The 23,126-nt window shown below is 42.2% G+C and overlaps 1 protein-coding gene across 3 annotated transcripts in view; it reads left to right on the top strand.

Moving 5' to 3' along the window:
* Positions 1 to 23,126, top strand: part of RAB6A (RAB6A, member RAS oncogene family) — a 69,625-nt gene that overhangs the window by 24,831 nt on the left and 21,668 nt on the right. For all 3 annotated transcript variants that reach the window (XM_054204348.1, XM_054204339.1, XM_054204329.1), the window contains exons 2-3: positions 17,470 to 17,528; positions 22,406 to 22,459. In XM_054204348.1, the coding sequence (XP_054060323.1) occupies positions 17,470 to 17,528; positions 22,406 to 22,459 (113 nt within the window). The remainder of the gene's footprint in view (positions 1 to 17,469; positions 17,529 to 22,405; positions 22,460 to 23,126) is intronic.

Here is a 23,126-nt window from a genome sequence, read left to right as displayed (position 1 = left end):
TTTAATTTTACTATCTTGACAGAGTAATCGGACTATTATATTTCGCTTTTGATAATTTTAATAGACTCGCTCCTTCCTGTTGAGTAGTGAGGGGCTGACTCTTGTTTATTCTTTTCTACAGGTTAGTGAACGCGGTGGAAAACCCACCAACTTTGAGGTGAACACTGCAATGTACAACTTAATTGTTTAAAAACTATCACAGCTGCAAAGTCTGTAAACTGGGTGGTTATGAGATGGAACTAGAGGACTGACCCATGTTCAGTGTTTCATTTATTCAGGGCCATGACTGAGCAAATAAACCAAAATTTTCTGCACTGTGCTCTTTCGTGTATTTCCCATTTTGGGAGGAAAAGTAAAGCTAATTACCGACAAAAACCCACAAGAGTTAATGAAGCTATTTATCACCATGTATTTTTGTCACTGTCACAAGGCTTGGTGTGTATCCCAAGGGAAATCTTGCCCATGCATTAATAATCAGTCGTATTGTTCTACTTTCATCAACTCTGCCAGTGCTTATTAGGATTTACTTAGTGGAAAAGCGTACCAAGTTTAAGTCATTAAAGTTGTGATTATTCTCCACAAATTTTTATTGATTTTTGGGCACCTTTCATATACCAAAATACAAAGGGGAGCCTTGTCCAGCTTTACGGGTCTAGGCTGTGCCTTCTACTCTGGCCTGCTACAGGCCATTAATGATTAGTCTCAATATATGGCTTAGTTTATTACTGATAAATAGAGATACTAAACTCCAGGTAAAACTAACTTGCATCTCCCTCAAGAAAAAAAGTGTAGAACTAAATAAAATAGCATTCTAACATGTCTGAAGAAAGCAAACAGGCTAATGTTGACTTAAAAAAAATTGATAGTAGAAAATGCTTTCTTTTCTGCCTCTTCCTTTTCCCTTTAGCTACTGCCAAACTTTAAATACAAGTGACAATTCTTTGCTTCTCTTGCTGGTCTGAAAATGCCTAGAGACAGCATAAAATACATCCATATGGTGCTGAATACTTAGATCAGTGTCACAGCAGGCTTTTATCCAGTCGTCCTTCAATATCTAGTTGTCAGCTTTAAAACTTTTTTTTTTTTTTCATAGTGTGGCATTAGGATCTTGGTGGAGTGGTTGCATAAAAGGTAGAATCCTTTGGGAGAATTGTTACTGTGCTTGTTAGAGGCAATTTTTTGTCCATTTTCTATCCCTGGGGAATGTGTATGTGAGGTTTAACAAAGCTTAACATTATTTCAGAGTGCATCATGTGATTGTATTGGGTAGTGCATGCAGTTTTTCAGGAGCTGCGGCGTCACGGATGCTGAGGCTAGCTGAGCAAGACTTGGGGTACGCTGCTTGAAAGCAATTAGCGACAATCATAATGAGGATGTTCTGGCAGGTGTTGCGCAAAAGGACCCTGGTGCCAGAAGGACCGGTGTTTCATGTTCAGGAGAGCTAGGCAGGTTCTTCTCTGACCTGCATAGGGAGGCTGTTAGCTTTTTATATAGTACAATTGTGCTTTTAATATTTCAGGCTCTGCGTTGTGACACTGAGGATGTTCTCTTGAGTGTTTCCTGTTGGCTGAGAATTGTCTGGTTCCTTTCTGTTTCAGAGATGGTCTGTGAACAAGTGTTTCCTGGGGTCTGCATCCCACCACTGCAGCCTGAAATCAAGAGGGGCTCAACAGCCAGTTGCAAGGACAGTATTTTTCACACCTTTCCTGGCCCACATTTCCCCAAAAGGCTTCCAGAGGTATTAGCAGATGATCTTGATCAGCAGAGCCTAGTTCAGGACACAACATACTTCAACATACACTGCTTTAAAAGGGTGGTGTGAAAATTTGAGCAACCTGGAGATGCTAAACTGTTAAAATATGAGTGAGCCAGTTCAGCTGTCAAAGGGGAAGGCAGAATCTTTTAGCGAGATGTGACCATAAGACCTCTCCCACAGAACAAGGGGCTTTTCCACTTGTCGGTGTGTCTGCTCGCATCTTTTTCAGTGGCAGTTTCTCTCTGAGCTTTTTTTCTCAGCGTTAAGAGCAGGTTCCCTTGGGGAAGGGAAGTCTAACCTGAGGTTTTTAGAATGAAAACCAACAAAGTTGGTACTAACCAACATCTACTGCAAGATGTCCCTGTCTGTGGAAGGGGACTCGGACAAGACAGTCTTTAAAGGTCCCTTCCAACCCAAACCATTCCGTAGTAACTCTTTTGCCAAATACGCACATAAAGCTGAAATAGCGTACAATGGGAATTAGACAGGGAAGATTTATAGTGCAAGATTAGGACTAAAGTGAAAACTTTTTCATTTAAGGAAAAAGACAGCAGTCTTTTAATAGCTTTCACTGATTACCTGTGCATTCTTTGTTATGGAGATGAAAACATTAACAGTGTTCAACCAGGTTTAAACACAAGCGTGTGTCTATCCAAATGTGTAGCTAATCTAAAGTCAGGCTGAGAAATACAAATTTGAGACATGAACCAATTCTCAACTGCTAGGTTTTGGAAAGCTTTTTTCTGTCTCTTCTGGAGAGGGAAAAAATAAATCCTCAAGTTTTGCAAATTTTCTCTGCAGTGGATTGTATTGACTTTTACTTAAGAACAAGATTGGGAGTGTAGTTTCACAGAGTTGATGTTTTCTGTGATCTCTACAGTAATATTAGAAGGAAAAAGAAATCTGGACTAGAAACCTGACACAAACTAATTCTTCTATTAATGCAGATGCAGAACCTCTCAAATTCCCTTGAATATATTCACAGTTGTATTGTGGCAGGCTGAACTCGGAAGGACAATTTTCTCATGGAGCGCGGTACTCGATACTTGTGAAAATTTAATACCTGTGCCAAAATCTATTGCAAAATCCCACTGGAAGACAGTCGCTGTAGCCAGGGCAGCTTTTCAGGCCTTGGTTTTGCTAATCCCTGTGAATGAAGCACCAAAAGCAGGTGTCCGTGTATCAGCATAGATAATCTGCTATCTGCGGGACTTTAATTAGTGACTGAGAATCTTCTTCCTATTTAGTGGGCCAATAAATTAAATATATATTGTCAGGGACAACCCAGGTATCAAAGATAATTTTTTACTGTTGAGACAGGATCCTTTCCTGTTAAGTTCTGAGCTTGTTGAACCAGAGCTGGTGGTTTCCTTAGGATGAAATAAGAAGCCAAGTTGGAAAAACTGGTGTTGCTTAAGCTTCTGCATTTGTGTAACACCAGTGTTCACATGTTACAGGCCTTGTTAGGCATGGTTATTAGCAAAAGTCTGGGAAAAAATACTTTCTGGGTCAGAAAAGTGCTTCAACCTCAATGCCTTTCTGTCTTGGGTGAAGTATTGTGGCACAAGCAGGGCCTCATTGCTTCCGTTAGGAAAACAGCACTGTGTACATCCTCTTCTGAGGTACTCAAAGAAAAGACTGAATGAAAATTAATGTTAATGAGCTTTTCAGACTAACATGTATTTTCATAGTCATCTTTTTTATAAGGCAGTTACTGAAGTGTTAATCATTTGATTACTGGTTGTTGTAGATAAGGGAGTAATTGGTCCTTTTTTGTAAATTATGGAAACGGTTGACAGGAAAGAGCAGTCGGCCAGGCAGCAGCCATGAAAACTCTTGTTTGTGTGGGTTATTGCCTGGAGAGATTGACTGGAACTAAAACCCCTTTGCTCTGATGACATTGGGGTTGTGACAAAATTATATTTCCTATTTGCTTCTCAATAGCAAGGGTATGTCTTCCTGCAAGGTCTCAAATGGTTGTGAAACTTGCATAATTTTGGGCATTGCTTGAAACGCGTATTCATCAATTTCTATTAGAAGCCATTAAAAAATTAATCTTTGGCTATGGCCGGGGAGAGGAGTTGAATCTTTGCCTCCTGAGTGACAAATAGCTTTAGTGGTGTCAACTGTTGGAAGACGTTTCACTGAGACTTAAGGAGCTGCAAATTTCACTGATTTCCTGGGGCTATAACAAATATAGACACAGTAGATATTTTTGCCATAACTCTTCAGAATCCTTCAGGAAAATCATATCGTGCCCTCTCTTGCTGAAAGGATACACATTGAGTGAACAGCAACGCCTGTGAAATGCAGGATCATTGCATCTTTTTTTCATATGCTTAGCGTTTAAAATGGTGCTACTGTGAAAATGGACTTGCTTCCTTTCTTTGTGTCCCTGTTATTGTAGCATGTGAGAATAAGCTGCAGATGATATCAGCCGTTCACATAATAGCTTTATGTGTGCTCATCTGCTAGGTAGGTGTCATTCCTTGTTATATCATGCTACTTCACTCAACTCTGTTGCTTCCCTTCCTGCTGTTCTGCACCAGACAGTCATAAATATTCATGCAGGCTTCCTACCATCCATTTAGGCTTGTATACCTAGCTTATGGTCTGTTCTAGTTCGTTAAATGCAGGCTTTTTTTAACACCGGAGTGCTGAAGGCTGTCTAGTGAGCTAAAAGGCTGATGTCACAGTTTCTGGTTTGTGAAATTGCTGGCAACTGCGAAGATATTGAGGCATTAAAATATTTTGCTCGGAAATTCTTCCATCACAAAGAGTTTACCAAAGTTGAAGGCGCTTGGTTGTTATATGCTAAAAAGAAAATGGTAATTTCCTCAGCAGCAAACGTTCTGCCCATGCTGTTTCTTACGTAATTGTAATAATGAGTAAAACTCGTCTTTGCACCTTAAGCAGATGCTCGGCTGTAATAAAACTGTCTCAATTTGCCTTGAAAAGTCCAGTTTGGATAGAATCTTTGTAAGGGACTAAGGGAATTGAATTTACAATGAGAAAATAAGTAATTTTTGTTCAGTATCTTTCAGTACATTAAAATATTCGGGGCTCTGTGTAGAAGGGAAAGAAAAAGGGGGTGTTTCTGAGGCCAGTTTCCCTCTTGGTCATTGAACTGGTTCGGTGGCCAGATCTCATTGAATTCATCACCATTTGGTGTAGAGCCCTGCACTTGGTTTTCTTCACTGGGGCAATGCCATTACTGTTCATCTGGGAAGGTGTTAAAATATGTGTTTAAAAAAAAAAAAAAGTTAATTTTTAAGAAGATCAACCCTCCCAGCACCTTATTGGAACAGGATCTCAATGATGAGCATGAGCATGGTAGTCTTAACCTGAGGCAGGAGGTTGGGCGCTGATATTACTTCACACTCTGAATTTGGGACTTTAAGGTTGGTAAAGATTTAAGATTCTATGTAATGTCCAATACTATACCCTAGGATGGAAAAAAAAAATTGTTCAGGATTACCTTGGGCTTCCTGAAGTCTCTTGTATTATCCAGTCCATTAATTTATGTAGAGTTACTACTAATTTTGATTGCTTCTGATATCAGTAGTCTTTGAACAACTGTGGTGATGGCTGTGGTCAGTTATTTCTTCTTGTTTTGTCAACTGATAGCTAAAAAATGTAAATAGAAAATATGCAAATGTGAAGCACCCCTTTCCCTGTAGTTCACTAAGGGCAGGCTGCTACGAGAATGAAACTGAAATGATGGGAATCCTCTGCTGCCAGTTTCTGGGGGCTCACCTGTGTTAAAACATCTGATACCAAATAATGCCCGGTCAGTCCAAGCCGTCACAAACAAATGCAATGTGGAAAGTCTCTGCCAGTGCTGGAGCCCACAAGGGCAGGGAAGGGTGATGCATCTTTTCAAAGGTGGTAGATTTAGAGAAAGTCCTTATGGGCCTTACGCTAGTGAATTTCAGCATGTGTTTTACCCGTGGTTTACTGTCTTATCTGTTGCTCTGTTTTAATTCAGGGAGGAAAAGGAAGAGAGGAAGTGCCAGAGCAGGGTGTCATTGATGGCAGCTTGAGCTTTCTTCTTTCCTCACCTCCAGTTGTAAGAGGCTACTGACTGGAGATACTGTTTTGTACGAAATAACACTCGAAGGGGACAGTTATTCCTTACACTTCTTCTTCCTTTGAATTTGAATCAAAAGGAAGCCATTGCCATGTACCTGCTACCTTGGTGCTGGTTTCATGCCTTTTTGCAGACTCGTAACTGCTAATTTTGATAAGTGTACTGCACATCCCTAGAATTATTGAATAGCATGTGTATTGCAGTGTATTTTACAGATACGTGGACTGATCCAGCTGTGCTAGCAATGTGCAAGGTGTACGATGTGTACCGCAGGAGAGCGGTAAGCTGATTTACCTACTCTGCTTTGTGGGTACCTACTCTGCTTTGTGGGTACCAGCCAGTGATTCTCAAATTGAGTGCTATAGACTACCAGCAATCCCTCAGGTCAAAGCAATTGATCCAGGACTGTATCAAACAGTTTTCAATACTGCTTTTAATTAAAGAAAGAAAAAAAAAGCTTTGTTGTGGGTGGTGACCTGAAAAGAAATTAAGGATTGGCAGGGATTCATTGGGCTAAAAAGGTCAGCTGCAGTTGTTTGACATTGTTATTGATTGTGTTTGCCTTTCTAGAATTACTTTTCAGGGTAGGATGCCATAAAACCTACACAAATAAACTGCCAAAAAATCCTTTCGGAGTTGGTTGCTCTGTTGTCTGTTCTTCTTTCCCCTGCAACCATGTATGAGCTGCTGGCTGCTGCCAGCACCATCTTTGCTGTTGTTTTTTCACTGTGTGATGATCCGTTGTTGGCAAAGCACAGTTGGTTTCCTGTGCCGCTGCCTCCCATTTACTCTGTGCAGAGGACTCTGAGCACAGAGGTTTGTGGACTTCAGTCTTCTGCAGCCCGTAGAACCTGCTTTTAAGTTCTTGAAGGACTTCAAGTGGCTGGACCTGCTGGGAAGTAGTTCTGAGGAGAAAGATCTGGGGGTCCTGGTAGACAGTAAATTATCCATGAGCCAACAATGTGCCCTGATAGTCAAAAAGGCCAATGGAATCCTGGGCTGCATAGGGAAGAGTGTGGCCAGTAGGTCGAAGGAGGTCATTCTCCCCCTCTACTCTGCACTGGTGAGGCCACAACTGGACTACTGCGTCCGGTTTTGGGCTCCCCAGTTCAAGAGGGACAGGGAGCTACTGGAGAGAGTCCAGCGAAGGGCAACAAAGATGATTGAGGGACTGGAGCATCTCCCTTGTGAGGAAAGGCTGAGAGAGCTGGGACTCTCTAGCCTGGAGAAGAGAAGGCTGAGGGGAGACCTTATTATGGCATACAAGTATCTAAAGGGTGGGTTGAAGGAGGATGGTGCCAGACTCTTTTCAGTGGTTCCCAATAAGAGGACGAGGGGCTGTGGGCACAAGTTGGAACACAGGAAGTTCCGTTCAAATACACGGAAAAACTTCTTTACGGTGAGGGTGAGAGAGCACTGGAACAGGCTGCCCAGGGAGGTTGTGGAGTCTCCTTCTCTGGAGACTTTCAAGACGTGCCTGGATGCAGTCCTGAGTAATGTGCTCTAGGCAGTCCTGCTTTATCAGGAGAGTTGGATAGATGATCTCTAGAGGTCCTTTCCAACTCTGAAGATTCTGTGTGACTTTGGCTTATTTTTTTTGCATTTTAGAAGCATTCTTATGATGGACCAAAATGTCTACTGAACCGCCAAAGAAATATGTAATTATCGATGTTTTGCATCAGCAGATTATCTTCAGATCTTCGCTGGCCCATAGTTCCTCTGTAGAGCAATGTAGCTGCAAATTTCCTTTGTCAAAGAAGTTGCAATTAAAACAGAAGTGACAAAACTACTGGAAGTGTATTAAATGGGCTTTTTATTGAGAGCATGCTCCTTGCTCAGGGCTCCCTGTGCGTTGCTGCATCTGAAGGTGACAGATTCACTCTAGGTGCTTTAATTTCCTTTGCTGATCTTCCTGTGTTTGATCTAGGTTGCAAGCTTCGGTGCATTGTTTTCATTCTATTTCAAATGAGTACAAAAAATATAATCGATTAAAATCCAGGTGAGTTGCCTCTGTTCTCCGGGATGAATGAAATAAAAATATATTTAAAGTAGAAAATGATGGAACATCATTATTACTAAAATTATTTACAACAAACCCAAGCTGTTCCATGTTTTTCTAGGTCTTGTTTGTTTTCATGTAACTTTCTGGATATTCTACATTAAATTCCTGAACAGAATCTTAAATTCTGTCTTAAAGAAGCAAATCTGTTTAAAAGGACAAGAGTATAATAATTTATAACCTAGATATTTAGCTAGGCTGGGAAAAAATTAAAAGAGGCTATTTGAACCATTTTGTTTGTACATAAAGAAGCCATTGCTGCTTTGGTATAATGCAGGAACCACTGAAGTAGTACAAAAGCGACTTGCACAATTTTTGTAGTGTTCACAGTACAAAATGTTGTTATTTCCTGGAATCAATGGGGGCAGCCGTTCCATTTCAGCAACCAGGCTGGGAGGCCATCCTTCAGCCAGCTTTATCCGGCATAGCCAAAACATGCCATGAAAATGTCTGATAAATGCACGTTTAATATTGCCCTTTGCTCTTAAAATAATAATAATAAATCTATAGCCATACTTTTTTTTTTAATTAAAAGTAACTTTTTTTTTTTACCCAATTGTATTTTTTAGTTGTAAACAAAGCTGCTTACTGAGGGTACAGCCATGGATATATTTCAAGAAGGTTTATTCTTTGTGGGCTTTCTTCTGATTTTTTTTCCCCTGTTTTTTTTTTTTTTTATTTACTGGGGACTTGGGGATGCAGAGTATTGGCTCAGATGGGCCTTTGGTCTGATCTCATCTGGCGTCTTGGATCAGGAAAGAAATGTCAGAATAAAAGAGGTTTGACAGTAGAGCAGAAGTGGAATCAAAGGGGAAAAAACCAACTTAAGGATAAAAAATTCTTTAATTAGAGCAAGGAGGCGAGACCAAGGGTAAATCATGCTTGACCAATCTGATAGCTTTCTATGATGTTATGACTGGTTGGCTGGATGAGGGGAGAGCCATAGATGTCATCTACCTTGACTTTAGCAAGGCTTTTGACACTGTCTCCCGTAACATCCTCATTAGGAAGCTGAGGAAGTGTGGGCTAGATGAGGTGACAGTGAGGTGGATCGAGAGCTGGCTGTGTGACAGGACTCAGAGGGTTGTGATCAGCGGCATAGAGTCTAGTTGGAGGCCTGTAACCAGTGGTGTCCCCCAGGGGTCAATACTTGGTCCAATTGTGTTCAGTATATTCATTAATGACTTGGATGATGGGACAGAGTGTATCCTCAGCAAGTTTGCTGATGATACCAAGCTGGGAGGGGTGGCTGACTCTCCAGAGGGCCGTGCTGCCATCCAGCGTGACCTGGACAGGCTGGAGAGCTGGGCAGAGAAGAACCTAATGAGGTTCAACAAAAGCAAGTGCAAGGTCTTGCACCTGGGGAGGAAGAATGCTAAGCACCAGTATAGGTTAGGGGTGGACCTGCTGGGAAGTAGTTCTGAGAAGGATCTGGGGGTCCTGGTAGACAGTAAATTATCCATGAGCCAACAATGTGCCCTTGTCGCCAAGAAGGCCAATGGCATCCTGGGCTGCATAGGGAAGACTGTGGCCAGTAGGTCGAAGGAGGTCATTCTCCCCCTCTACTCTGCACTGGTGAGGCCACAACTGGAATACTGCGTCCGGTTTTGGGCTCCCCAGTTCAAGAGGGACAGGGAGCTACTGGAGAGAGTCCAGCGAAGGGCAACAAAGATGATTGAGGGACTGGAGCATCTCCCTTGTGAGGAAAGGCTGAGAGAGCTGGGACTCTTTAGCCTGGAGAAGAGAAGGCTGAGGGGAGACCTTATTATGGCATACAAGTATCTAAAGGGTGGGCTGAAGGAGGATGGTGCCAGACTCTTTTCAGTGTTTCCCAGTAACAGGACGAGGGGTAATGGGCACAAGCTAGAACATAGGAAGTTCCGTTCAAATACACGGAAAAACTTCTTTACGGTGAGGGTGAGAGAGCACTGGAACAGGCTGCCCAGGGAGGTTGTGGAGTCTCCTTCTCTGGAGACTTTCAAGACGTGCCTGGATGCAGTCCTGAGTAATGTGCTCTAGGCAATGCTGCTTTAGCAGGGGAGTTGGACTAGATGATCTCTAGAGGTCCCTTCCAACTCTGAAGATTCTGTGATTCTGTGACCACATCAACTCCGCCTTTTACCGCTGGTCTCTGTCACTAGACTTGATGCTGTCCTTAGAGTTCCTCAGCTGCGGCTATGGATAAACTTAATCTTACTGAGAATTTGTTAGATGAATGCAGTCGTCTGCCTCTGTCAGTGTTTTCGGGATAATGAATGAGTTTTGTTTCTTGCTTTGGGGGAACTGGGTGAAATTTCCATAGCTTGACAGTGAAGAGCAGAGGAGGATTTTTTTTTTTTTAAAAAGAAGTTGCTTTAGTCACTTTAATACAGCATTTCTGTTTTAAGAGCTCAGACTGACATACCTAAAAATATTCTTCTTGATTGCTGGCTCATACAGATCATTTTAAGTCAACTATAAGCATCCTCCTTTTGGGGCTTCTTTTTAAGTAAAAATCTAAAAATGGTTTTCATGCATTCATAATTCAGTATATTGTTCTTAGCAATGCTTTTTCCTCAAGGCTTGTTGCCTTGGGTTGTTTTTTCCAGATCTGGATTAGCAAGCGCTCTGATCCTCAGCATTAGATCTTTGAGTTTCAGCAACTCTTTTAAGCATTGGGTCTCAAGTACCAGCAAATTTGAGCATGAAACTTGATGTGAGGCCAGTAGTTGGAAGATCTTGGAGCCGTATCTTTCGACAGAACTCCTTGAGTGGTATCGGGTCATCTGTTTCGAGAGGTGAGGGCAGAACAGAACTTGACTTCTCAGTAAGAAATACAGTTCCTTGTCAGCATCTCCGTTATTGCTGGATAAGCTGTGTTATGGTGTGCCTAGTAAAGGAAATATTTCCAGTGAAGATTTTGAGGTGAGTTTATCTGTGAAAGAAAGTTGTAGCGTTACGGGGATTTATCCTTCAGCCAGATTTTAAGGGAGCTTTGCAAAGGGCAAGTGAAATTTTGGGATTACACTGCCATTTCTCTGTATGTGTGATGAAGCGACTTTCTTCATCTTCCTCTCTCTAACTTGCGCTTCTAGCAAGTTGGATCTCCGTTAACCACGTCTGCCTCTGAGAACTGGGAGAGGCCAAGTGGAATTTTTTAGCTTTACAATGAAAAGGCTGGATAGAAGGATTGGTTTTGAGATTATTTTGCTTTGCAGATGTTTCATGGTTTATTATTTATTGCTGTTGCTTTGAAAGCACTAAACAACAACAAGTATGAACTCGGAGATTTAAGTGTGACTTTTCTGGAAGAATCCTTGGGCAAGATGTAAATCTCTTACATTAGAGAGGCAAGTACATGCCTAAGAAAATGAAATGGGGAGGGCCATGAAGATGCTGTGAGAGCTGGAGCCCCCCTGTTGTGAGGACAGACTGGGAGAGCTGGGGGTGTTCAGCCTGGAGAAGAGAAGGCTCCGCGGAGACCTTGGAGCCCCTTCCAGTCCCCCAAGGGGCTCCAGAAAAGCTGGGGAAGGACTCTGGATCAGGGAGGGGAGTGATGGTGATAGGATGAGGGGGAACGGTTTTAAACTGAAAGAGGGGAGATTTAGATTAGAGATTAGGAAGAAATTCTTTGCTGTGAGAGTGGTGAGCCCCTGGCCCAGGTTGCCCAGAGAAGCTGTGGCTGCCCCATCCCTGGAGGGGTTCAAGGCCAGGTTGGACGGAACTTGGAGCAAGCTGGGCTGGTGGGAGGTGTCCCTGCCCAGGGCAGGGGGTTGGAACTGGATGATCTTTCAGGTCCCTTCCAACCCAAACCATTCTATGATTCTAGGGCCTGCTCCTCTTGTGCATCATACAGTGCAAGTGGCACAATCCCAATTACTTTTCTTTTGTAGGTCACTCTTGACTGTTGCCTCAGCCCTTTGCAGACTCCGCCTGGCAACAAATGACTTTCTAATCCCATGCTGTCAGGGAGATGATTTGTATTACCTAATGGGTCTCTTCCATCCCTGGCTCTCATGCGAGTCTCCCCAGGGACTCGTTACAGCCCGCAGCATGGAGTGCTGCCTGCAGTGCTGCCAGCAGTAGCCGGTGGCACGTATTCTGCATGCACTGATGCGGAGGAGTTGTTGGTACCCGCAGTTAATCAATGTCATTAGTGGTGGCTGGCATTGGACATACAAATCTCCAGCACGCAAGGCCCCAGAAGCGGGACAAGGCAGTCTCCAAGAATCAGATGAACGACCTTGAAATCTCTCCAGTTGCTGCTGTCAGATCAAAGTTGCTGGAACTATGAGATTAGCGTATTGATTTCATCTTGCAGATGAATGCTCTTTCTGAAATAAGTGCTAGGCAGTGGCTCAAGGCTTCCAGACAAAGAGTATCGATCAGGTTGACTCCATTAGCTGTTGAAGGCTTTGAATTTGGGCCCTCATAGTTAATGGCAATTTCGCTGTTAGGAACTTCACAAGTTCCTGTCTTTTAACTCAGTTACGTGTCTTGGATACTTTGCTGTTTGCCACTGATTCAGCTGCTGATTTAGGAGGCTGTTCATATTTGGGCGTCTACTTTTTTCTGTGCTGAACCAGTGATCAGACCTTTCCTTTTAGGAGTTTCCTATTTTTGTATGCCAGAACAGTCACTTCTTTCTGCCGCTTAGTATATTAAAACATTGCAGTTTATCAGAATTAATGCGGATGAATGCTTCCACTTATTGCTTTGTACAGCAAAACACTTCTCTCTCTGCGCTTCCCCCAGCCTCTCAGGAAAAAGCACCACACAGTATTTTTAACCTGTTCAGCTTAGATGGTTAGAGGGTGAGTAGCCAGTTCGGTATGGGAGCCACCAGTGTTCTCTAGGTCCACATTCTTCCAGAGCTGGTACAGCTGAAGAAAACCATCTGAGCAAGTTGGATACAAGCTTAAAAACTCCCATGGGAACTGGTTGCCTTCCCATCCAGGACTGTACGTTGATAATCTCTGCACTTAAGCAATGGTGTCTGAGCCACAGCTGTGTGATTAGGAGCTGGGCGTTGTTTTCGTTGGATCAAAAGCTTGAAGCAGCAGAAAACTCATCTAATGAAACCCATGCTGCTACTGTTATTCAGCCACTTAATGACAGAAGAGTTTCCAAAATTGATGTTCAGGAGGTGCAGCATTGGAACAAATGATTTCTTTGGTTAATCACTTATTTTCTTAGCTTCCCTATGCTTCAAAAAATTCTTGGATGCCTTGCATGTGAATTCTTACACTGGAATGATATCTGACAACTCTGTGCGCTAAGGAACGGAGGAGACTCCACTGCCCAGCAGAATTTCAGAGTTTAATTACCCTCAGTTTCGAGATTACATGCCTTTTCTGGTAGGACTTTGTTTGGACTTGGCTTTCAGCTGTTTGATCTTGCTCTACAGAAAGAAAAGAGGCTGGAGACCATCTTTCCTTATCACTATGTTACTTCTCTGCTGTTCGTCACCTTTCAGTTCTGGTAAACTGTGCAAGCTGCCTTTTTTATCTTGCCAAAAAGCTCCTTCTCAACTCCTGAATTGAGGTTTTTGCTCCAGCCAAAGCTGTGCACTGCAGTAAAACCCCATTTGCAGCATTTCCTCCCCCACCTTTATTCCTTCAAGGATAATGTTAACTTTTTTTTTTCGTCCCAGCAGCATTCCAGAAATACTTTGGCCCAAAGGATGTTGTATGCTACTGCATTGCTGACTAATGCTGCCCTGGACATATTTGTGTGTTGAAATTTTTCCAAGAGATTAAATTAACCCAGTAGATTTTTAAAAAAACACACTGCTTAATGAAACAAAGAGGAAGTCTTGACTGTCTTATCTGCTTCCTTTGGTTATAACCCCCAGATTGCTTACGGAGTTGTTTGCAATCTGTATTTTAAGCAGCCAGTTGTTCTTGGCTGTGTGTATTACCTTGTGCTACTTCTCCCTGCTGAGCTTCATTTTCCTCTTGAGGTCACTTTGCATTTTTTGAGATTATTTTGAATTCTGATTCTGTCCTCTAACTTGCTTGCAGTCACTCCCAAATTAATGCCTTCTGTGAATTTGATAAGCATACAGCCAGAAGACAGAACGGAAAGCAAGTGAAAATATGTAACAGAATGGGATTCAAACTCTCCTGCAGATCCTCAGTCAACAAATCGGTTCTTTTTTTGGTAATGTTCTTTATTATTGTTATATTTATTTCTTTTTAAAGTCATGGACAGGAGCTTAACACTCGGTTGTGACGTTCCTATTAAAAACTGATGTAAAAATAAAACTCATGCAAGAGCCCAGGGGCTCGACTCCAAAAGCAAATGGCGAACTGTGGCTCAGTGGCCCTTCTGTTGCTCTGCCAAGGGAGGGGAAAAACATCAGCTATTTCTGCAGGTTGGGGTGTGCTAAATTCCTTACTGGGAATTCAGTTTGTAACTATTGTAGTAGGTCCATCGTAAATACAGTTAGCACGTTTAAGTACTTGGTATGCTCACAAAATCATGTGTGACAGTGCTTTAGCTATGACTAGCCCAGGGGCCAGTGCTGTGCCTCCGTATGGGAAAAATGGGATCAATATAATTGACAATAGATTCATTTCTGTGTGTTTTTGTTCCCTGTTCAAGCTCTCTGAAATGGGGCTTAGAGCAGCACGGCTTCCACAGGAGAAGCGGCATATGCATCCACATCGCTTTAGTGTGCAACAGATGGTATATGAATCCTAAGGTGATTCATCCGGCTATTTTTTGTAGGGCTGGGGATAGTTTCTGCCATTGGCAGGCAGGGCGGCGTGTGTGGGGAGGCTGGGGAGAGGTGAGATGGTGTGAAGTATTAGGAGTGGCTCTTTTTTAAAGAGGGAATATTTAAAGCCTGTAACCCTCTGGACAAGGTGTTTGTTTATATAATCTAAACTTGTGAATTTCTGAAGAGAAGATTCACTGACTTTTCCTTTTAATTATAGATACAGTGGGAATTGTGAGCTTTCACTTCTGCCAGGATTTTTCAAGCAAGTTTTTTTTTTTTAAAGGAGAAATGGTGATGCTTCAGTAATCATTGTGGAATTGAAACTCTAAGCAGTTGATATTAATATTAGCTTGATCTGGTGCCATTGACATGCTATGTAAAGGAAACCTTGGTCTGTTTGCAAAGGAAATGTCTTAGATCTGAAGTGCATTAAGACACTCTATCCGAACATCAGTTGAAGGAGATATTTAAATATAAGCAAGCCAAGGGGCACCTTATTTTTCCCCTATGTTTTGTGAAATGGGTGAAGGTAGGGTGGGGAAGCTCAAAGAATATGAAATAGAAAATCTTTTCAGATTTTATAGTTTCTAGACAGATTCCGTCCAGGGCATCTCAGTGTACAGTGGGAAGGGAAATGTCTTCCTAAGACTTCAGTGTTCTTCAGGGGCTGTTGTGACTTACCAAAGAAAATTATTTCATGGGTTTGATTACATCTCCTTGTGCCTCTAAAGAATTCAATTTGACTGTTGGCATCAGTGGCCACGTGAGGAAAAGCCAGCCTGTTTGTGGTGCCGCAAACCCGTTACTGGGATTTATAGTGTATGCCGCAGTGGGAAGGTATTGGATTTGCTGGTCTCTGTCTCTGGAGGATTTGAGTTGCTGGGTCTGGAGTGAAACCCTCCTCCTCTCCCAGCCTGTGGCTGCTTGACCTGCACCAGCTTGTGCTGTTCTTCAACACATCCGTGGGGGCCTGGGACAAATTTGAATAAGGGATTCAGGAATCCTGCCCATCTGAGATGTGTTGCTTCTGAATACCTACTCACTGAAGGGAATATTTGCTCTACCTTTGTGAAGGCAGCTTTTTAACTTTGGGGGAAACCTGATTATGCCTATGGAGGGGAATATGTTAAAAACACACGCAGGAATTCAAATCTTGACACTTGGGAAAATCCTTTTCTCAAAGGCTGTCTACTGGTTTGTTGTTAGTTTAGCACTTCTACAGAGTTAACTGAAGTTTGGAGATGGATTAAAATGCTGCTTAGTACAATCCTGCAGATTTTGTTGAAAGTTTTACACTAAGATTTGAAGAAAAAAAAAAAAAAAAACCAGAAAAAAACCCAAAACCAGACACCACCACCAGCCTTCCCCCACCAGAATTTTGGCTTAAATTCCGCATCTCTCTTGATGGTCATCCTTGCAGACTAACATCTCTACAACCTTATTTGAAGAACGCAAGCTTTGACTCGTGCACATCTAACTGCCTTTTATCTGTACCTGCAGTGTTTGATGGCCAACGTAAGTCATACATAAGTCTCCCCTGCCAATTCCAGCTGCAAGGAGGTTAGACGGAAACAACTGGAGGTGATATATTCTTGAGTAACTTCAGTTGTTTCCTAAGTAATTTCCCTACAATTAGGAGTATTTAAATATATTGAAATGAGGCAAGTTGAGATGTTCCGGCTCCTGCTGGTCCCCTCCAGGTGAAGGTGGTATGAAGTAGGAAGAAGTTGGCCATTGATTATGAGTTAGGCTTTGTCCCAGCTCAGCTGTATCGCTGGTTTTACAGAGAGTAGAAGGTAACTTTTGTGACAGTGATTGTTTTAAAATGAACCTCATATTACTTGTCTTATGGTCCCTTCCAACCCGAACCATTCTATGATTCTATGAAAATGAGATTACAAGGTAGCCTGATACCTGGCTGGAATGTTATGATATACACAGTTTATGTAGATCTCAGTTATGAAATGATCTTGCCGTATTTTGTGGTTTTACTTGGCCAAGCTGAGTGGCAGCTACAGACGAGCTGCAGCATCACAAATGGCTGCATGAAAAAGGCTTCACTGGTGTCCCTGTTGAGTATCAGGTGTGGCTGCACATGCTGCAGTGACACCTTCTGATGGCAGTGCCAACTGCCTTCCTGCTGCTGAACAGGCAAGCAAACACACCAGTCACGAGCTGCAGCCATCACTGGGGTGGATAATGGCATTTTTAACAGCATATGAACCTGCTGATACAAAAAGGTATAGTGAAATACCCTGTCAAAGGAAGGGTGAAGTTAATGGAGTGATCAGGACTGCAGGAATTGTGGGCAGATGGTAAACAAGCCTCTCAACAATGATGCTCCTCAATCTTGTCTTATGCTACCGTGATGATACAGCAGGGACTGCCATTTGTGTGACAAATACAGAGAGTGTCACATTGAGGAGGTGCACAGCGAGATGTATTTTAAAGCGACATAGCTGCCTTGTTCTGTGAGCGAGAAGGGCTGTCTTGTGTATAATAATTTGTTGTCGGGGTTGTCAGACCTATTACGTGTGTTCATTTAGTTCAACTGAAATCTCTGAATGACGTGGTAGAAACTGGAACAATCAAATTATTTCAATTTTCGTCTTGAATCATGGATGTTTAAGAGTAAAACTGCTGCTTGGGAATGATACAGGTGCCAGCCTTTTTCAGAAAAATGTACCTATTAGTGACCCTGTGATTGTAAAGACTACTCTTTTGCTTGTGGGGAGTTTAATTGCACAGTATGGATCTGTTGGACACAGAGTAAAACTCCTCCTGAAACCATTTTTAAATCCCTCGCTTAATACTTTCACTGAAATTGTTCCTTGAATCTGTGGTTTTTTTTCTTTTTTCAGTGGGGAAGACTTCTTTGATCACCAGGTTCATGTATGACAGCTTTGACAACACCTACCAGGTAAATTCATCCATATTATTGTCTTCTGTATGGCCCTTTTGTTGTTGTGTCTTCCATTGCAGGAAGATTCCATTTGATTGCAATGGATAAGAGTTGGTACACTGACCAAATTCTTAACTGTAAAATCTCTAATTTGTGTATTTTAATAGTCTTTCAGAATGGCATTTCAGTGTTGGATTTTGCTTGAGTAGCTTATCAGCTACTGGCAGCGGGATGAGCTGTGGTTCGAAAGGATAGACTTCTTAGGTATTCCCAAATGATAGCAGTTGTTCAGTCTACCATTTTTCTTTTCACGCCATTTGCTACCAAAGCATCAGATCTAATGCCTCTGTGGGGAAAATGTAACAGGTACCCCGGCTCTTAAAAAAGAAGCAAGCTGAGCTGCAAAGAGGTGAACAAGGACTTGCAGAGCAGAAAGCAGTGGATTATAAGGCTTGGGCGTTCTTTAGGACGCTATTTTGTTCTGTCTGCTGGAACAAAGACCACAAAACTCATTGTTGTCCACGTCCCCATCCTGTGACTGCTTGCTTATGCTTAGTTATTTATTATTTAAACAAGATTGGGTTGGCAAGGTTGGGGCTGAAGCAATGATCGTCTTTTATTCCAATTGGCCCTGCAGCCCCCTCACTGCTTTGTGTTTGGTAACGAGTCAGTTCAAGTTGACACAAGCTAACTTTTCTAAATTCTAGGAGATGCCTTGTTGCCCACTCCCAGAATTTAGGATGAGCTTGAAAAGGTGACAAGCTATAAACGTACTTTAGCTTCACAAAGTGCGTCTTGTTCAAACAGAACGTGTTTCATGACTTGGTTACAGTTGGTGACGTTCTGAATACACTAAGCTGAGAAAAATCTGTTCCCTGATGAATGTGAAGGGTTTTTTAGGGGGGTGGGAGGAGGAGGTAATGGGAAAAAAAGAAGAAAAATGCTGCGACTCTTCTGTTACTTAGTGTCTATACAAGTATCTCCTTTAAATCTCTTTACCCCTTAGTGATTTCCTTCCTGCCTCTTCAGCAATTCCTCATTGCTGCTGCTAGGCAAGTTGGGGAGAATGAGATGTAAGTTCTCCCTTAACTACGGGAGAAGCAAAGCTTCTATGGTGTAGGAGGGCTAGAGTACACATCATTGCTCCCAAGGGAGCAAACATCCTTTCAAATTCTACCCACTGTAATTACATGGACATGTGAATGCAGTTCTTTTATTTAATCTGTTCTTTTTTTCCACAGCATTTTTCTTTCAGGTCTGCTCCTTCTCTCTACGGAACTTGCGTCCTAGTTCTTTCTTGAAGAGGTTTGACCCTCTGTGCTTTATGATAATGTAGTTGTCTCCATGGGAAGCTGGTCTGACATAATATCCTAAATGGTTGCAAAATGAATGAGTGGGACTTAAAACAGTAAGAAATCTTAAGGGCTTACAAGATAGCTTCAATTTAGCTATCATTGGTACGTGCGTAGTTTGGGTGGTAATGTACTTGGTATAGTGTCATTCATCCAAAGACCTCTGTTTTACTGAAGTCATGACTGAGGTAGGGCGGTATGTCCTATTTTGCTACAGCTGGAAGAAAGAATGAGTCATAAAAGCTCCAGTAATTTGGCCAAAATCATACTACATGTTAGTGTCAAACCAGAATATAAATTTCTCAATGCCCAGCATTATATAGAGACCTCTCAAAGCCAGGTACTTGAGTGATAATGCATATCAGACCGTATACGTGGTTAAGCGTAGCTGTAGGTTAGTTGATGGATGATTTGCTCGTTCTGGACATTTTTGATAAATTTTGAATGCATATTTTCTGAAAGCTGCCACAACCTATCATTTTAACAAGGTTTTTTGTGTTCAGCTGTTAAAAATAGAAGGCTGCCGTTTAATAAAATCTGTGCTGTGCATTAGTTTTCTTTTGCTTGCTGCTAGATAAGAGGAATTCAGCTATTGCCCGTAGCTTATTAATAAGCTGTTTTCGTGAAAGCGGCACTGTGAATCAAACAAGAACTCGCTGTACTGTTCGCTCAGGAAACCCGAACACCTGAAATAAAATTGTGCCATCGGTGGTGTATATTTTACCAGGAGTGATTTCAATCCATGGACATTCTGGGAGAGATTTTCCTTGTTCTGTGGCACCGTACATGATGTATAATGAAAGACCAACATTGGCAAACATGGTGATTCTCTGTGTGTTATGCAAGAGGAGAAATTATAGTCCACGCTTCCCTTTAGCTTCAGCCTCTTGGAGGAAGGGAGAGGGAGGACAGTGTTGGGTTGAAACGCTGGCCTGTGACTTGAAAGATAATTCAGGTTCTTGCTTTGCCTCAGGCTTCCTTGCATAGTCGTGGGTAATTCTGTGTCAGCAAGTATAGCCTATAAAATAGGGTAACAGCAGTTCCTTATTAGACAGTAGCGTTGTGAGGACAGATGGATAAAAAAGTGATCTCATACACAGCCCCATCCGTAGTGTGGCCCTCTCCAGCTTTTTTAGTTCTATTTGTCTTTAAATTTGCAATTGGGCCTTACAGTACCTCGCATCATGTTCAGAGCCTGCCTCGTTCCTGCTTCTTCCATGTGGTGCACAGCATTTCACAAGTGGGTTAAACCTGCCTCCACCTTAATTACAGTAATTAGCTTACTTTCATGTCCATGTATTTTTCCCCATTAGTAAGCAGGCTTTTTTTTTTTCCTCTACTCATACATCGCACAGCGTTTCTTTACAACTGATCTCACAAGATCCCCCCAAACTTTTTTGCCCCTTTTGTCAGAATTGTGACAAAATACCTATTTGGAGGTTACCTATTTAGTGAAAGTCTGGGATGTAGAGTGCCTGAATCCGTTCCTTCACATCTGCTGCTTCTCTGTATCCTCGTGATATGGTCAAACAGTACAGGTGGACAAAGATGTTTGTCTGTAAGTTATCCCATGTAATTCTTAAAGCTTGCAGGGGCTTAGGTCAAGAGCCATTTCACAGCTTGAAAGTAACAGACCTTTTTCTCAACGTGATTAGCACAAATATTTTCATCTCCCAGATCTAAAATAAGTTTTGTGCTTGGCCTTTTCTGTTGCATTTTCCATGCCGGGGGTGATCAAGTGCAGGAATCTCACTGGCCCGATGCATTTCTGGGTAACACTCGCGTTTCCCCCAGGCATCCAAAGACTTCTTACAGCAGTTCGGGAGCTTCAGAGCTCTTGCTGCTGCGCAGCTGAGTGGGAGGGATGGCATGAAGTACAGGCTGAGGCAGGTTTTCGGGCTTTGCAGCTGATATTCCAGCTCCTACTGAGAGCAGAGAAAATCTGAGTCCCCAGCAGTTTGTCAGCCAGAATGGAATCCGGACTTGTATATGTGGTGTAAGATCTTAGGGGGTTTGTAGCTTTTCTTCTGTAAAGTGAAATCAAATAGACACGAGGGAAAATAGAAGCATCTTTGAGGCAATCTTCCGAGGAGTACCCTCTGCCAAAACAATGGAAAACAAAAGCAGAAGGGACTCATGTTGTTGCATTAGTCTTTTGAGGCTTCTCATATCCGCCTGACTGTTTCAGTAGCATCTCTCTGAACTGGTAATGTCACAGTTCCTGACGACAGGTGAAAAATCACTGGGTAGCCATCTTGGGATCCATTGCTATTTATTTTTCCCCTATCCGTCTCTGCTACTCCGAATCTGCTGTCCTGATCCAGCCAGGAAAGGTTGTTTTCAGATGTGTTATATTTAGTTCCAAATGGAAATTCAGTTTGGATTGTTCAGTTCTGCTTTTTTTTTTTTACTTATTCATTTGCAGCTGGTTTTCATATTGCTCACAAGCAGGCTGGCTGGCTCTATTCTTTGTTCCTACCATGTAAAATATCTGGCAGAATACAAGGAATTAATTATGGGGATATATAGTGAGGGCATAATAGCAGTCTAACAATATGGAGCATATACGGTAAAATAGACTCTCCATTAAAAATACCTGCTTCAGTGTGGGAGAGCAGGGAAGAGGTTGTATCAAGCCTCTTTGCCCTAGCTGAGAGTGCTACCTCTTATCTCATGTGTGTTTTTCTTTTTTTTTTTTTTTTTTTTTTTTTTTGAAATGAATTTCTTTGGAATGTTTTCCAGGCTCTATTGATGTTGCTGAGCGCTGCAGCTGCCTGAGATGCTCAGTGTCCTGCTGAAGCCAGGGCAGCCTTATAGCCCCAACAGGTCAGCTCGGTCGTACCCCTGCTGCAAACGAACTCCTAGAGCTTGGATTCGCCTTCACTGCAGCCTTGAAAAATGGGGTGAAGATCATGTATTTAAGAAGCAGCTCTTGATAGCGCTTAGTAGTGCTTTGCTCTTTTCTCTTAAACACATCTAAGGATGTTCTATGCGAAGCTCCCACTAGCGTCTAGAAACTTGGATGCAGTTATGCTGCAGTGAGCTTTAGTGTTAACTGAGCTTTAGTAATTGTTGGGGGCCACGTGCGTGCATGCTCTTGTGTTGCAGCAGATGTGAAGATGTCCACCTTAGCTTTAATGAAAAAGGCTTAAAGTTAAGATACATTAAGATATTTGGCTGTCAGCGTGCCCAGATATCCAGGTTCAGCTAATGCATAGTAACTTAGGTCATGTGCGTAAAAATCCTTGCTGATACTCTTATGACTGTATGGATTAAACTGTTGATATGCATAAACTGAAGTTAAGGTTAACAACTTTTTGTGCTTTAAGATACTGTTCTGCTTATGGATATTAAGGAAACTGCCTGTTGAATCTTAGAGGTAGAGTTACAGCCTGAAAGTAAGACAACCGACATATTTTTCTTTCAGATCCACTGCAGGTGCTGAATTCTGATGCAGCAGTAATTCTCACTCCCCTGAAAATCACTACAGTTCTGACATTTCATTTAAGAGCTGTTGTTTTTTTCTTTTTTTTTTTTTTACAGGCAACAATTGGCATTGACTTCTTATCGAAAACCATGTATTTGGAGGATCGAACAGTGAGTAAGATTTTTGTTGCACTTCTCTCTGTACAGTAGGAACGAGGATCAGCATCTGTTGTAATTGTGCAGCCCACAGTTCTGAGATCACTTGGAAGTACAGGCTGAGCCTTCATCTGCCAGCTGCTTCCAGACTGACAAGTGCTGTGGAAAAAGCTCCTTTCTCTGTTTGGGGAAACGGGAAATCACCATTTGGTTCATCTCTGGAGGGCTCATGAGTGCCATTTTACAAGCGGCAGAAAGTGCTATGGTGTCATCCTCTTTGAAGAAGGAGATGATGCACATAGTTTGAGGGGTGCATAATGGTGGGAATTTGGAGAAGTGAAGGGAACCATGCTTAACCCCTTCATTTTTTCATGTCACAAGACAGAAGGAGAAAATATAAATTGTCAAAAGCTGCCAGTTAATAGCTAGCTCAGTAGTTCTTAATATTACTTGTTTAAAAAGCAGGTTGCCTTCAATAATAATCCACAAATGATACTTGTTTCTTAGCTTGGTGCAGCTCTAGTTCTTGAAATGAAACCACCCCTCTGTGAAAGCAAGTCTGTCGTTTAAAATGAGCTCAGATTCTTAATTAAGAAATTCAGCCACTGAGCTATTTGCAGAAGCAAATTGTGCAGTGCCGCATAAGCTTATGGTGGTATTGTATAAACCCACAATAAATGTG

The sequence above is a fragment of the Rissa tridactyla genome, chromosome 1, assembly GCF_028500815.1.
Source record: "Rissa tridactyla isolate bRisTri1 chromosome 1, bRisTri1.patW.cur.20221130, whole genome shotgun sequence".
Taxonomy (NCBI): domain Eukaryota; kingdom Metazoa; phylum Chordata; class Aves; order Charadriiformes; family Laridae; genus Rissa; species Rissa tridactyla.
Note: the sequence above shows the minus strand (reverse complement) of the source record. Positions and strands in the feature narration are given on the sequence as shown.